This window comes from Olea europaea, chromosome 15, assembly GCF_002742605.1.
Source record: "Olea europaea var. sylvestris chromosome 15, O_europaea_v1, whole genome shotgun sequence".
NCBI classification, from domain to species: Eukaryota; Viridiplantae; Streptophyta; class Magnoliopsida; order Lamiales; family Oleaceae; genus Olea; species Olea europaea.
Window position 1 is genome coordinate 9,945,687 of NC_036251.1, and position 13,471 is coordinate 9,959,157.

A 13,471-nucleotide genomic window follows, 5' to 3' on the forward strand; every position below is an offset into this window, starting at 1 on the left:
AGCGCCGCACGTTCTTTTTGTCACCAATTTGATGATTAAAATCATTTCTGAGCCTTTCTTGTCCTCTATTTTATCCTCGACCTCAACCTCTATATTGTACTCTTCCTCTCTAATAAAATTGTTGTTGAATTTCATGTCCATCGTTGGTGTTAAATCTTCCTCCTCTTCCTCTCTTATTAAAACCTTGTCCTCTTTGAAAACGGTCCCTTCCTCACAGTGGTCCTATGGTTTTTGGGGCTCGAGGCGAACTTAATAACTTGGGCCCTCAAAATCAACGTAAAGATCTTGATTCATTCCACCAAAAATAAACCATTTTAATCATGTTCTGCACTTTTGTTTTATTCTTTCTAAGTCGAGAAACATATACTAAACTACGTTGATTCATAGTTAAAGCAAGAATAAACAGAAAACAATAAACATATTATCTTGAAACCAGTGGATAAACATATACTCAAAAACGTTCAATTCTTGATTTTCTATAAATAAAATTCCATTTAAACCAAAATAAAAAATCTGAAAATGAAGATTTGATTCCATCTAGCAATTACATACATATGTATAGATATAGAGAGAGAATAAGAGAGTGCAACACAAAAACAGTAGAGAGATAAATAAGGTCGTAGAGAGAGGGTGAAAATTGAATTTGTACTGAATGGTTTAAAGTCTGATTTTTTAACCAAATCTAATTAAAATGGGTATTTGGATTCTATCTATAAAAAAAATAAAAATAATAAACCGCCAACAAAAGCCCGCTACTAAAAAATAAAACTAAAAAGCCTAAACCAATCTTATCTTCTTCATTTCATCTCATTCATCCCTGCCATTTCACAGTCGTCGGTGTTGTTGTCTGTGGTTCCAAAATTGCTGTCTGCCGTTTGCTGCCATTTCATCCATTTCACAGTCAAAACCAATTGAATTTGTCTGCTGTCTGCTTCCATTTCAATGATTTCATGATTTTCATCCATCCCTGCTGTCTGCTATCATTTCACAATCTACCCTCCCAAGAACATTTTTCAAACCGATTTCGACGGAGAGGCCCCCTTCGGTTTTTGGCTTGAGGCACAGGCCTCATCCACCTCGCCTCAAGACCGGCTCTACTTCCTCGACTTGGTTGTGAATTTCCTTCATCTCTTTTATTTTCTTGAAGAGAAAGCTTTAAATGTAATGCTTGATCAAGACATTTTGATGAAGTTTTTTTATTGATCCGTTGTTCATGGATCTCTAGAGAAGCCAATAGTTCATCAATAATCATAGTACTGAGGTCTTTGGATTCCTCAATTGCTATGACTACATTATCAAACTTTGAATTTAGAGAACGAAGAATTTTTTCTATTACCTGCAAATCTTTGATCTTTTCTCCATTGCGCTTGATATTGTTCACTATAGTGAGGACTCGAGTAAAATACTCCGAGATTATCTCACTATCAAGCATCTCCAATGTTTCAAATTCCCTTTTCAGCATTTGTAGGCAAATTCTCATTGTCTTTTCGATACCTCGAAATGAATTTCGAAGTGCATCCCATGCTTCTCTTGTGTTTGTAATAGAAGGAATCTTCTCAAAATTTTCTTCGTCTACTGTCTGATATATTAGATACAGGGTCTTCTGATCTTTCTTCCTTACTTCCTTGAGTGCTGCCTTTTTAGCTGCACTTAATATGTCTTCATCGGCTTTAGACGTAAGTTCTATATAACCTTTCTCCACCGTTTCCCATAGGTCATGGGATGCTAAGAGCACCTTCATTTGTATGCTCCAATTCTCATAATTCTCCTTTGTCAGCCTTGGTAGCTGTGGTTGGAAAAAACTAGATGAGGAGGCTATATCGAACTGAAAACAAATCACTCTCTTTTATTCTTTCTTGGCTCTGATACCACTGATGGGTAAAAGTTGTGATAGAATATCACTTTTTCACTCAAATAAACAAACTTTCATAAATCTTACAACATATATTTCATACAATAGAACTATTTTCTCTCAACAACTCACTTATACAGACCTTACAATTTCTCTTCTACCCGATAGTTTACAATATATAATAATACATTTATTTATAGGAAAAAAACTAAGAAGAGTTCAAATTGATCAAGTAAGTTTCTTAACCTCCTGTAGTAGAAGAAGTCAATTGAGGCAAGTAAACTTATCTCAAATCCTTTGATAGAAGGAGAGTTCAAGATACTCAAGTAACTTTCACCTCCTTCAGAAGAAGAGTTCAAAATGGTTACGTAACTTTTTTAGAAAATCTCGGCCAATGACAAGCTTTTCCTTCACCGTCTAAAATTCTTCTATCCAATAAAAACTTTTGCTTAATCAAGTTACATTTTGACTAAGTCATCATCTTGATATCTTTGAGCTTCCTTATATTTCTAGAGTTCACTTGGTCAAGTTTACATTACTTTCAACATTTGGGTGTGAAAAGAGAGGAGAATTGAAGTGAAGAGAGTGGAGAATTGAGGGAAAGAAATGATATTGCTTTTGGGAGACTCATCGAGCAGAGGAAGTGGAATCGGTGCCCCCGGTGCCACCATTTTGTGGAACATATTGAAGGCTGCTCAATTATCAAATGCAGGTTAAATCTTAATTCAACTAGTGTTTTTTTTTTTTAATTTGTTTTGTGTTTATGCATTCTATGTGTTCATAGAAAGTTTTTAAAGAATATTCGGAGTATATTACTTTACATGTGGAGTCTTACACGATTGCTTGGACCAAATACAGACATATAAGCATATGTTGTCGATGAATTTAATTTGATTACCAATGTGGCTGGTTATTGCTGCTTTATGGTATATTTAGGAGAAATGGAGCAAAAAACCAAGCCTTGTTCGCAACAAATTTGTGTTAAAAAATTGGTCTAAGTGAGAAGATATTGACTCCCAAGCGTGGAGTTTGTGCAATAATTCTTCGGAAATCTTCTTATTTTTATTGGACTTGAGCCTCGAGTTGCTTTGTTCGGCTACCTGTCTTTAATATGTCCACACCCTTCTTTCAGTATCAATTGTATAATTGAAACATTCCATGTACCTCAACTGAGTGTCAATGGTTGTTTGATCATGAAACTCTTACCCTATTTTGAAAGAGAAATAAGCCAAGAAGCCATTCTGTATCAAAATATCATTCTTAAGTTTGGCTGCTAGCTGAATAAGTTTAATTTTTTAAACCATTAGAGAACAAATGATTAGTACATTAATGTGCAAAGACGTGCATTCACTCACGGACACATGCTTGATAATATTTGTTTATTTGCTACTTGCAGATTGTCGCGGTTCTTTCCATAATTGTTAGCCCTATCATTTGTCAATTGATAACTTTTATCCCAATACTTTTGACTTTTTTGATGATTGAGAAGGAGAATTAGACGTATGGTTTTTAACCTTTGAAAGACTGCAAATTTCAATACTTAAATGGTCTTATTCAACTAAATTGAGGTAAACAAATTTGCCATCATCAGGATTTTAAAACTTGAGTTTACGAAAGAGTTTATGCTTGGTGAAATTTTTTGCAACCAGGGTTAATTTTGGTCTTGTAAAGATATTTGTTGTGTCATTATTTGATAGGAACACTTAGAAGATTGAAGAAGACAGTCGACTTGACTCTTGAAATTTGAAAACTGAAGGAAAAATGTATCATTGGATATAAATATTGTAGCCTGGTTAATAATGCCTTTCAAAATGAATTTAGATATAAATCCGGGAATGTATTTTGGTTTGTCACAAAACCTACAAAAGATCGAAGATCACAGTCATATTCTGTGGGGCAGATCTTAAATTGGTTTGATGTTGAATGCAGGTGCAGCATTAGTTTCTGCTACAAATGTGGAAGACAAGTTCATCAACATTGGTGTGGCTGTGAATCGAATTCTATGTACATCATGAGCTTCTAATTTTTACAGTTTTTTGTTGTTCTGGGGTTTGGAGTCATGATCCTGATTTCGAATGCTGCAAAACGTGGACATCTTACTAATGTGTAGTATAAATATTGAAAAATTCAGTAAGGTTCGTTTGTATAGCATTGTGACTCGTGGAGACTAAATGAATATAAGATGTGTAATAGCATTTTTTGTCTTCAGCACAACTTCTCTTTCCTTTTCTTTTACCTGTTTTCCTTCTTGAATGTTTTCAAGTTTTGTTAGATATTCAACTCTAACCGAGGAATTAAGCTTGCTGAATGGCAAGCTATTCCCATAGGATCTCAATTGCTCCATGATGGTCTTTCTAGTATAAAAGAAGACTGATTCCATATTGATTGTACGCCTGTACTGATATGTATAAATTTTATCGTTCATTAGCATGAAGAAAAAACTTTGTGTTTGCTAGTGGTGTCGATCGGCTGGCCTTGTTGTAGGGAGGCCTGTGACCGATGGTAACGTCTCCGGAGTAGCCGAGTTCTATGGCTTATAGGGTCAAGCCCTGCTTGCCACATTTCATGGCCCAAATCAAGGTGGCTAGGCCGAGATGATTGGTTCTGACCATAGGCAACATAGGCTACTATCTAAGGCTTTCATAGGTGAGATCTTATATAAAGTTGGTCTACTGCTTCCAAAATCTAAATGCCAATCCTGGTTCGAGACTTACCAGAATAGACCTACGGGCCGAAAAGGATCCACATATTGATACAAATAGCTAGAAGGTCGCCTTTCTTCAACAATTTTATGTATGAATGTTAATGGATGCTCGGCTCGCCCACAAGCTCGTCCCTTGTTGGGATGAGTTGAGTCGACTTGCAAAAAAAATTTCATACTGAAATTTTATTATTTTACTCATTATGGTGAGTCGGCTTGCGAGTCTTTGGCGAGCTGTCTCATACAGGAGCTGACAAGAAATCATTGCGCAACTTGTATCTGCAACTCTCATTTAATATCTCTAGTTCTATGCCTATCACCTGCATCTCTTTTACACACCCAAGAACAAGCATCTTATTCAGCGTGTTTAAACATTTTCATCTTCGTCAAGAATAGAGAAATAACAACCAATATTTGCATGGATGATGCTTTCATTGGATATTTTTTTCTCTAACTCGAAGGAAATGTTTGTATACCGCGCTTAGAGCTAAAGCTCAATGAAGTCTATGTAGAGAATAATGTACATCAAAACTTGTTTGCACATGCTCGATGAGTTACACGACCTCGAACAATGTCAATTCACGTATCATACAATATCAAAATATAGAAATTTGAATTCATGACCACAACAAAGAACTTGTGTGTGAACTATCTATTAATCTTTGTTGTTGAAGTAAATTTGTTAGGAGTGACAATCCCGACCGACCTCAAACTAATCCAATTTCCATATCGTGCAATATAAGAATATTGGAATTTTGAATTTGTGACCGCGACAAAGGACTTGTGTTTGAACTATCAATATCAATTAATCTCTATTGGCTGAAGTAGAGTTGTTAGAGGTGACAATGGGTTGGGATGGTGGGAAATGGAGGTTGGACATGGGGCAAGATAAAAATAAATAAAATAAAAATGCAATAAAAAAAGTTATACAAAAAAGAATAATGACCTCACAACTAACGTGGATATCTTTGTAAAAAGAATAATATTATTTATCATCAATAATGATCATCATTAATTTAGACGACAACGAATCTCGTGATTCATTATCTTATGGAGTGAATCATATTTTAATGCAATGAACAAGAATGCCACATTGACGAGTGATAGATATTTATGTAAAAAATAAGAAAAAAATTGCAACAAAAAAGTAAATTATTCATTTTTGAAATAGAAAATTAGGGGGAAAAAGAAAAGAAGAAGAGCCCTTTTATGTAGAATAACTTTAGCCACGCGTCGCACTCTCATTGGATTATTAACCTTCCTTTCCAAGCAACCGCGACTTGTAGATTATGCTCTTTTTTGAGTCTTTAACGCCCAACACTCCATGACTCGCTCACATACCTTCAGAAAAATTTCAATACACTATGGCTTCTAGTTTTGCTTTTCCCCTTCTCTCTTTTCTCATTCTTACGACTTCGTTTTGGTCGTCTTTCACCGGAGCTGATGTTGTCGGAAGCGACGATCCTTTGATCCGTCAAGTCGTTGATCGGAGCGGCGATAATAACGAGAACTCTTTGAACGCCGATTACCATTTTATGATGTTTAAGAGGAGGTTTGGGAAGTCTTATGGTACAGAGGAGGAGCATGATTATAGGTTATCGATTTTCAAGGCTAATCAGCGCCGGGCCAGGCGCCACCAGAAGCTTGATCCTTCCGCCGTCCACGGCGTCACTCAGTTCTCCGATCTCACTCCTGGCGAGTTCCGACGCCAATTCCTCGGCCTCAACCGCCGTCTTCGTCTCCCTATCGATGCCAACAAGGCTCCAATCCTTCCTACGAATGATTTACCTTCTGAATTTGACTGGAGAGATCATGGTGCCGTCACGCCTGTTAAGAATCAGGTAAGTTCATATCTGGATTTAGTATAACGTTTTACTAAAAGAATATCAAGGCTTTGAATTCTCATTTTTGTGCTTAATTAGTTGATTATCTTTACGTAAATTAGGATTTTTGAGGTGTTGACTTGAATTGTTCTTAATTTGGTTATGAATCTTATTGGTGATTGTTGAATGAATGGATACTAGGGGTCTTGCGGATCATGCTGGTCTTTCAGCACTACGGGGGCACTGGAAGGTGCCAACTTTCTGGCAACAGGGAAGCTTGTGAGTCTCAGCGAGCAACAACTTGTGGATTGTGACCATGAGGTAATATTTATTCAGTACTTCATTTGTTTTATTCATTTACCTTTCATGTTTTGATTGAAGTTAGTTGTGATTTTCTGATTTGTGTGAGCTTTATTTTACTTCTAGCCGTACTATATTATTGAACTGGGGCTGAAGATTTTGTTGGATTGGTCATACAAGTAACTTTGAATTTGGTGAAGATTCTTTATGGTTATGATATTAAAGACAGCATAACAGAGATCTAGATATCAATTTGTTTACTTATTAGTTAACTGTGGTTTGTAGTTAGGGGTGGTGCAATATTTATTTTTTAAGTTTGGGTGGCTCTATTAGTTGTGAAGAGTAACAAAGAGTAAAAGGGTCAGTTATGGAAAGGGCTCAAAACTCTATAATTCTTAGAGAAGTCACTCTCCTTCTGGATTTCCATTGTTGAATTATATGGCCTTATTTTACATGTTTGCTTTCTGTAATTGTCCATTACTGTTCAATATGCAAAAACATTCGTCTGTAGGGATTTACTGGAAAATTCTACTTATTCTATTTGCAACTTCCGGAAAGAATTGAATGTCACAACCATGGTATTTTCGGTATTTTTCCTAAAAATAAAAAATTGATGCTAAAATTCCACGTTTTTACTGCAATTAGGCGAGGTTTGACATGGTTAAAAGTAACCGAAGTGAACAAATTCTTAAGGTTATACTATTACTGTATGTCAATTGTCTACTGTGTTTTAGCAGTTCACAAGGTGATATGATATTGAGAACACAGTTGGCACAATCTCTCAATGGTATCTTTTAGTGCCTTCAATTTGAGTTTTCTATCTGCAGTGTGATCCAGAAGAAAAAGGTTCGTGCGACTCTGGCTGTAATGGTGGACTCATGAATAGTGCTTTTGAATACACGCTCAAAGCCGGTGGACTCATGCCAGAAGAAGAATATCCTTACAGTGGCTCAGATCATGGAGCCTGCAAGTTTGACAAGAACAAGGTTGCTGCCAAGGTAGCTAACTTTAGTGTGGTTTCCCTTGATGAAGATCAAATCGCTGCAAATCTGGTCAAGAATGGTCCTCTTGCAGGTATCTCTGCCTTACACTATATATCTTGTTTCTGGATTACATAATTTTCAAATGGCTATTTCAACTTTCTGTTGATGTGGGCTTTATTTTATGTGTATGAAAATTGTATATATCTTGAAAATGACCGTCATTTATGTATTGATTTAATTAAATCCATCACTCTTCTCCTATGTTAATTGCATGTATCTTGAATTATCTTAAACACATCATTCCAAAGTGAAAAAAAGGACATGCATGCGTAAACTCATAAAAGGTTCTCTATGCTATGCATAATGAATTTTTCACAAATGTCAGTTGTTTATTCTATTTGTAGTATCATGTGATAGGATTTCTAACAGCAAACTTATTATCTTTCTTGAATGCAGTGGCTATCAATGCGGTTTTCATGCAGACATACATTGGAGGAGTATCGTGTCCATACATATGCTCTAAGCATTTGGATCACGGTGTCTTGTTGGTAGGTTATGGTTCGGCTGGCTATGCTCCAATTCGAATGAAAGAAAAACCATTCTGGATCATAAAGAACTCGTGGGGTGAGAAGTGGGGAGAGAAGGGATACTACAAAATTTGTCGTGGCCGAAATATCTGTGGAGTCGACTCAATGGTTTCAACCGTTGCAGCTGCAAGTACCTCACAGTAGGATATGAATTAGTATTACCTTCATATTGACTCACCTTAACTCAATTCTGTACGTAAAAGTGTAACTGATTCCATAACTACAAACTTTCTTCCTTCTATTTAAGACAAAACACCGATTTATTAGAAGATTGTTCACTAAATGTTTAGCCCTTCATCTTTTTATTTCTAACAACGAATGAAGTCCATGGTTAAGTAGCATAAACAAAAGAATGGGAGCAAAAATCATTTATCCAACTATCATAGTATCCCTGCTTGTACACACTTGATCTTGTTGACGTTGAAAGCAGGGACGTATTTGGGTGGGGGGGGGGGGGGGGGCCCCGGGCATCGTGTCCATACATATGCTCTAAGCATTTGGATCACGGTGTCTTGTTGGTAGGTTATGGTTCGGCTGGCTATGCTCCAATTCGAATGAAAGAAAAACCATTCTGGATCATAAAGAACTCGTGGGGTGAGAAGTGGGGAGAGAAGGGATACTACAAAATTTGTCGTGGCCGAAATATCTGTGGAGTCGACTCAATGGTTTCAACCGTTGCAGCTGCAAGTACCTCACAGTAGGATATGAATTAGTATTACCTTCATATTGACTCACCTTAACTCAATTCTGTACGTAAAAGTGTAACTGATTCCATAACTACAAACTTTCTTCCTTCTATTTAAGACAAAACACCGATTTATTAGAAGATTGTTCACTAAATGTTTAGCCCTTCATCTTTTTATTTCTAACAACGAATGAAGTCCATGGTTAAGTAGCATAAACAAAAGAATGGGAGCAAAAATCATTTATCCAACTATCATAGTATCCCTGCTTGTACACACTTGATCTTGTTGACGTTGAAAGCAGGGACGTATGGGGGGGGGGGGGGGGGGGCAGGCCCCAGGCCCAACAAATTTTTTTTAAAGGTTATTTTTATTTTTTTTGGTAAAAAATCAATTTTTTATGTGTAAATTTTTTTTTCCACGTAGCAGTCCGATTTGAAATTTTATAGTCCGGTCTTGGATTCAATTCTGAATTCGTCCCTGGTTGAAAGTTGTTGAAACATTCAAGTAAATTGTCGAGTTGAAGGTGGTGTGAAAGGTCAACCATACTCCGATGTCATTGTCAGTGTTTGGATTGGAAATAAAGTAATTTGTTGAAGAAGGGGTGTGTACATCATTTACGCTATATGTACAGAATAAGGCTAGGGATGGCAATTTACCTTGTCTCGTCTCGGCCCGAACCCGCCCCATGAAAAAAAATATATAATTAAAAAATTAAAAATAATTTTATTTATAAACAATTTACCCGTTAAAAATTCATTTTGAATTTGTATTTTATTTTCTAATAATAGCATAATTTAAAACTTTCAAAATATAAAAAAAAAATAAAAAAAATTAAACGGAACAACAAATGGGGCAAAAAGTTGCCCCGTCCCCGCCCTGCCCTGCCCCATCTAAGGGGGGTTGGGGTGCGGGGTTTTGGCCAAGCGGAGCAGGGTGGGAGTGCCCTGCCCCGAACCTGCCCTGTTGCCATCACTAAATAAGGCTCACAGATTTTTTCAGATTAGACACATGGAGTGGACCCTATCTAATTAAAATATTATCAAAAAAATCCCACCCACCCATTGTATTTGATTTGGTGGGGTTATGTGAAATCCCATCATGTACGTGTATCATCTGTCGTGTGTGCATACCTCGATTAGTTGGAAAATATGCTTTTTGGTATGGAAGTTTTTTGTTGAGAATGTGTTTTGGCGGTTGTTAGTGGTCAACATCTCTTTAAATTCTGAGATGATCATGTGACTCATGGAGTAGCTACAAGCTAGACATTATTCATTGTGTGTCAAAAATTAAGTTTTAAATTTTTTTTCTAGCAACATAATATTAATGAAAAAATCAATATATTATTACAAATGTTGCCTATGTGTTTTCATATTTTGAAATTATCGTATAATTATATCGTTATAAACATTATCAAATACTTCGTTTTCAATATACACGTTAGATTCTCAACGAACTGTCGAATCTCCAATGAAATTGCATGGTTCAAACCGTGGGTTGAGGGATTTGAGGATTCTAGTGTTGAGAAGGAGAAAAAAGTTGACCTTAGTGCATATTAGCTACATGGGAAAAGACAGTTATTTGGTCAAAATGACAAACTTAGGTATTGGGGGAAGAATGAGATTCGGGACTTGAGACATGTTGGGAGGTAGAAAGCAAATTTTTATGAACACACGATAATAAATGATGTTATGGCTATATATACTGACTATGTAGTTAGAGAATTAAGCACAAGGCTGTTTCATAAATTACTATTATGTTGATAGCCTTTCACTTGCTTTTCTATGTGACGTTGGACCCTTGAATTAGGTTTTCCTAATGTAATTATTAGTGTTCTAAAAACATGTCTAGGGGCGTTGCGTGGCGAAAATGCCAAGTCACTTGGAGCCTTATTTAGCGTTGAACGTTAACCGATAATGTGTGCCTCCTTTTTCTTTCTTTTTTTTAAGTTAAAACTTAAATGTTGATTTTTTCACTTCGTTAGTTGAAGTCTTGAACAAAAGAAAATCCCTACAATTTCTATTTATTTACTATCTAGTATTTACATTTGAAATTTATCTTTTTATTGAAAACTTTGAAAAAAATTTATAAAAGATGTTTGGCAGGTATTATTTTTAATTATTAAATGATTTTTTGATTGATTAAAAATTAAAATAATATTAAAATAAGAAAACACATTTTCTTTTTAACGCATATATCTCGTCTAACCCATAGTCTGACCTCTACATATCGCCACATATTATGCTTTTTAGAACACTGGTAATTATAATGAGTCCCTATTCTACTGTGTGCCTCAATTTATTATTTACGAAACCAAACTACTCCTCCATCTCCCATGAAATGTGTAGGTTTCATTCCTTTATAACCAATTTGTAAGCATTTGACGAACAAATGTGGGTTTAATTGACAAATTTTATAGCAACATATCCAATTTTTCACATCCCAACAATTCCTAAACTTCATATCGAACTAAATCAACTATCCAAACAATTTAAAAAGTCAATATTTTAAGATTAAAAATGCCTTAAGTCGCTGTTTGAAGCTCATTCTTCAAAATTCGTTTTCAATAAAAATCATTTTTAACTAAATCCATTCTTAAAAATTAGGCTCGAAAAGGGATAAAATATAAACACCAAAGACAGCATTCATGAACAATAGTCAAAATACATACAGAATTCCAAGACCAAATTTACACGAACTTTTCACAAATTTGACCTTTATACCCTTACTAGATAAAGCAGAGCTGCACACCAAGTCCATGCTTGCCATACACACAGCCAGGCCTATTATAGTAATAAGACACCTTCTTTGATTTGTTGATCCTTGTCCCGCCCCTCTTCCCTATCTTCCTTATCCTCTGCTTCCCGAACCTGTTCTTCAGTTTCAATGGCACCAATTCATCATCCAATCCCGATCCTTCATTTTCATCATCATATTCACTATCATCATGATACACCTGATGAGTAAAATCAACGTGTAGAGTCAATGGAGGTGGTGAGACTGAGAGAGATTCCATGAAGATGGTGTCATCATGTGACGGAGGGTGAGGGTCAAGCGTCGGCCCTTCTTGTTCGGACTCCACGGCGGAGTAAGCGACGTCGTCGAAGGAGTACAGTTCTTCTTCATCGTCGGATTGAGATGGGCTAACGAATTCCCACGAGGACAAGTCGTCGATTGAATCAATAGTTTCTAGACCAGATACGCCGTTCTTCGTCATTATTGAGGTGGCTTTTCGCCAGATTTTATACATTTCTGCGTTCTGATTTTTTTCTCAGTGATTTCTGGAATTGTGATTTGTGTTTAGCGTTTTGTTGCTTCGCTATTTATATGCGTTGAAAGGACTCTTAGCTAAGGGAAAACAAGAGACAATCTACACGCTTTAAAAATATTATTAGGCCGCTTGATTTTTGAAAAGTGAAAAGAAACTTTTGAAATTCAATTTGTTTGACTAATTTTAAAAATGTTCCTCTTTTAATTAAAAAACTTTTAGAGAAAAGCTAATCTGATGTAATTTTCTCTAAAAATATTTTCGAAATAAGAAATCTTTTAAAAATTAGTCTCTAAAAGAAAATTAAGAGAATGTTTGATGAGGATTAAAATTAGATTTTTTAGTAGATTGTGATGAAAAATTTTGAAATGTATAGTTAATAAGTTGTAGGACTCATGAAAAATGTGATGAATATTGATTGTTTCACTTTGACTTAAATTAAAATTAGATTTTAATTCAAACCAATCAAGATCTAAGATAGCATTCTTCAAAACTTCTTCTAAAGGAAGTAAAAGGCATGCCAAATAGACCATTAACCTCCTCTACTTCTAAATTTGAGCGTCGCATACACCTTTTACCATTTTTTGAGCTATCTATCATTTTATGTGTCGATGTATCTAATGTCTTTTAAGAAAAAGGTGATTCTTTTACAATTAATTATAATTTAATTTATTCTCTTTAATAATTACTTAAAGATTTTTTTGGGAGATACAATTTTAAAAATGCATGCTAGAGTAATGTTGTCTGTGAAGTGACATGATTTGAGTAATATTATTGGTAAGCACTGCATACAAACAACAATTGAAATGTATTTAATTTATTATAAAACATTGCAATGGCCTCACATTCAAATTAAATATTGGAATAATATTATTTATTACTAGTAGTGTTAGAAAAATCAATTTTAGCCATCACTCTTGATTTGATTAAATGAGTTACGTGATATTACATTTAATTGATCTATCATTTATTATTATACAATTGTCACTTAAAGTGATACTTGGTATCAATACTAGATAGCATTATCCTTAATATTGATAATCGACAATACGAAGAATTGCATTATCGGAGCGTGGGTATTTCTCGTATTGGGCCCCATGCAGAGACCAAAAATTTCAACAAAAAGTACACTTTTTTAACCCTTTTTTCCTTTACTTTTTCTTTCTTTTCTCTATTACTTTTTTACTTTTATTTGTAAAAGGAAAGATCCCTTGCAGTTGCAGCATAATTTGGTGCTGTGGTGTTTTCCTTCACTCCAAGGAAATAGGTGTAAG

General features: G+C 35.3%; 2 protein-coding genes across 4 annotated transcripts; one reads left to right on the forward strand and one right to left on the reverse strand.

Moving 5' to 3' along the window:
- The first annotated feature begins 5,849 nt into the window (after window positions 1–5,849).
- Window positions 5,850–9,092, forward strand: LOC111410084 (probable cysteine protease RD19B). Of its 3 annotated transcripts, none has more exons than XM_023040265.1 (5): window positions 5,850–6,250; window positions 6,478–6,489; window positions 6,578–6,697; window positions 7,504–7,750; window positions 8,116–8,535. In XM_023040265.1, exons 1-5 carry the CDS (start codon window positions 5,918–5,920, stop codon window positions 8,388–8,390), a joined length of 987 nt encoding a protein of 328 aa, XP_022896033.1. In that variant the 5' UTR covers window positions 5,850–5,917; the 3' UTR covers window positions 8,391–8,535. The 3 variants fall into 3 exon arrangements, with proteins under 3 accessions (XP_022896033.1, XP_022896031.1, XP_022896030.1); XM_023040263.1 differs by lacking the exon at window positions 6,478–6,489 and adding an exon at window positions 8,729–9,092 and having other exon boundaries at window positions 5,851–6,394; window positions 8,116–8,171; XM_023040262.1 differs by lacking the exon at window positions 6,478–6,489 and having other exon boundaries at window positions 5,852–6,394.
- A 2,565-nt stretch (window positions 9,093–11,657) lies between these two features.
- On the reverse strand, window positions 11,658–12,146 carry LOC111411207. Its single transcript, XM_023041759.1, has one exon. The coding sequence runs from the start codon at window positions 12,144–12,146 to the stop codon at window positions 11,658–11,660; it is 489 nt and encodes a 162-aa protein (XP_022897527.1).
- Window positions 12,147–13,471: the final 1,325 nt, after the last annotated feature.